At 37.5% G+C, this 2713-nt stretch overlaps 1 protein-coding gene across 1 annotated transcript in view; it reads left to right on the top strand.

Moving 5' to 3' along the window:
• The window catches only part of LOC114009667 (dystrophin-like), a 142170-nt gene that overhangs the window by 69449 nt on the left and 70008 nt on the right, over positions 1-2713 (top strand). Inside the window, exons 9-10 of the mRNA XM_027775717.1 lie at positions 1110-1223; positions 2555-2710. Of these exons, the coding sequence (XP_027631518.1) occupies positions 1110-1223; positions 2555-2710 (270 nt within the window). The remainder of the gene's footprint in view (positions 1-1109; positions 1224-2554; positions 2711-2713) is intronic.

Below are 2713 nucleotides of genomic sequence, written 5' to 3'. Positions count from 1 at the left end.
TTTTCTTTTCTTTTCTTTTCTTTTCTTTTCTTTTCTTTTCTTTTCTTTTCTTTTCTTTTTTAGAGGTTTTTGCTATAGGGTATGTGCGCTCGCTGGAAAAACAGAGAGAGACAGAGAGACCAAAAGCGAGAAATCACCCCCCAGGGGGGATGGCCATACCGCATTCCCTTCTCCATTCTCCTCTCAGGATTTTGGGCACGCACACACACGCGCCCAGCGTGAGTTTAAGCCACCGGGTCTGGGACTCAAACCATGGTCAGCTACATGGGAGTTCAGCCACATAGCCATTAAGCTAACTGCTGGTCCCATGAGAGTGTTTTCTGATTACTGGCACCAATGAGTAGAAATGATTAGAGTGTTTTAAGACTGAAACAGGTACCCAAAAGAGGAGCTGGCCCATCCTCTGCGGCACTGCTGGTAGCAATAATCTACAATGCTGGAAGTCACTTGATCAACCATGGGTTTGGATCTCAAGTCAACCTGAAACATGCCAGCACATGTACCCAAGATCTTGAAATAATGGTACATACATGGCTATTTATAAATGATAAAAGATGACATTTTTTACCTGCTCACTACTTGAAATGGATCAAGAAAGCAAGAAATTAAAAACAAAATCTTTCTTTTTAAAAATGACAAAATCTTGCTTTGAAAGTTTCCAACTGGAGGGACTATTTAAACTGTCAACTGTAGAAACAATTTGTGGAAGCTCAGGTTTAGGGAAGCTATAAAGACACCATTACATTGAGTTTATTGTTCATAGTTTGTTTTATGTACTGTAAGGGCACATTGTTAGTATTATCATGAGTTGTTTTGTAACTTAAAATTTCTCTAGAGGGGGATATGATTTAATGTTCTCGAGAGTAACATCATAAAACCACATTTGGCAGTAATTTTTTATTTTTAACAATAGCAGACTTCATACACCAGTGCTCATACAGTAGACCATAAAAATACAGTCTTAGTAAAAATACTCTTTTCCTGAAGAGCTACTTAGAGACATCCTTCAAACATGGGAATTGTTTCTGGGCTTGTATTTAGACATATCACTGTGATGAAGTGTGTTAGAAGCAATCAGCACCCCAATAATGACTTTTTTTTTTTTTCAGAATCATATAAAAACCCTGAGGAAATGGATGGCTGAAGTTGATGTTTTCCTGAAGGAGGAATGGCCTGCCCTTGGGGATTCAGAAATTCTAAAAAAACAGCTGAAACAGTGCAGAGTAAGATTTTTATATGATGCCTTTTATATGAAGAATTTCGTATAAGTAATTTTATTTGATTAGGTCACTGGTTTACAACTGGGATGATTAGGCCTCCCCAAGGGACATTTTGCAATGTCTACAGCCATTTTTGATTGTCACAGCTTGGGGAGGATGTATTCTACTTGTTTCTATTGGGTAAAGGCTAAGATGCTACTAACCATACTACAGTGTCACAGTCCCCCACAACAAAGAACTACACAGTTCACAATGTCAGTGCCAATGCTGAGCAAGCCTGGGTTAAAACAAAACAAAACAGAAAGAACAGGGCAAGCAGATGACATGGAGGTTAAGGCACTGGGTTCCACATGGCCGACTGCGCAGTTCAAGTCTCAGACCTGGCAGCTTGACCATCATGCCAGGTGCATGTGCCTGTGTCCGCCAAATCCTGAGGAGACTGGAGGATAAAGGATTGTTTTGTGGTCTTCCTCCCTGTGGAGTAGCTTCCCAGTTTCCCTCCCTCTCTTTATTTCGGGTGAGCACATGTACCCTATAGCAAAACTTAAAAAAAAAAAAAAAAAGAAAATACTGCCTTTTACTCAAAACTCACTTTAGAGGATTATTTTTAATATAAAATGCAGTGTAATTTAAAAGGAAAGAACCATTTGAGCAGTTTGTTATATCTTATCATAGATATTCATATTGTATTGTTCCCTCCCTACATAATGAATGCACTACACTATAATATAACACAATATGGATTTTTGAAATGGTATTCATTGTACCATTGTCATGTATTAGGAAGAAAATAACCTAGCTCTTTAAAGAACTTTCTTTTCAAATACACACTAAAAAAAGCAAATCTACCTTCCAAATAACCTTCACACCCATCATGCTATAAATAATTGCTGCAATATCCTGTATTTGAAAACCAAAATCCTTTCAGAAAAAGTAATGTATAAAGCCCATCATTTTCACACATTTTTAAACAAGAAATATTAAAGTTATTTCTTTTTGTTTCTGATAGAAGTACAATGCAGGTTATTCTCTACTTTTATTATACCATAATAACCACTGAACATGTTAATTTTTGCAAGACTGATGTGGATGTCTATCAGGTCGTCAGGAAAGTCACGATGTAGTTTTCTTTGTTTATGCAAAAGTGTGTCATGGCTTTCCCAATGACCCAATACATCTGTATCTATAGCTGTAGTTATATGTGTTTCAGATTTTAAGGACAAAATCCATATGCGATGTCATGATTCCTAAAATTGTACGTTTCTTTTCTGTGTCGCGTTTCTAATACATGGTGATAATTTTTTCAGCCAACCTAAATTTAATGATTTCCTTAGCTTTTAGTCAATGATATTCAAACAATTCAGCCCAGTCTGAACAGTGTCAATGAAGGTGGGCAGAAAATAAAGCATGAGGCGGAGCCAGAGTTTGCATCCAGGCTTGAAGCAGAACTCAGAGAACTCAACGCTCAATGGGATTATGTGTGTCAGCAGGTA

Source organism: Tupaia chinensis, unplaced genomic scaffold (assembly GCF_000334495.1).
Source record: "Tupaia chinensis unplaced genomic scaffold, TupChi_1.0 Scaffold000600_1, whole genome shotgun sequence".
NCBI classification, from domain to species: Eukaryota; Metazoa; Chordata; class Mammalia; order Scandentia; family Tupaiidae; genus Tupaia; species Tupaia belangeri.
Note: the sequence above shows the minus strand (reverse complement) of the source record. Positions and strands in the feature narration are given on the sequence as shown.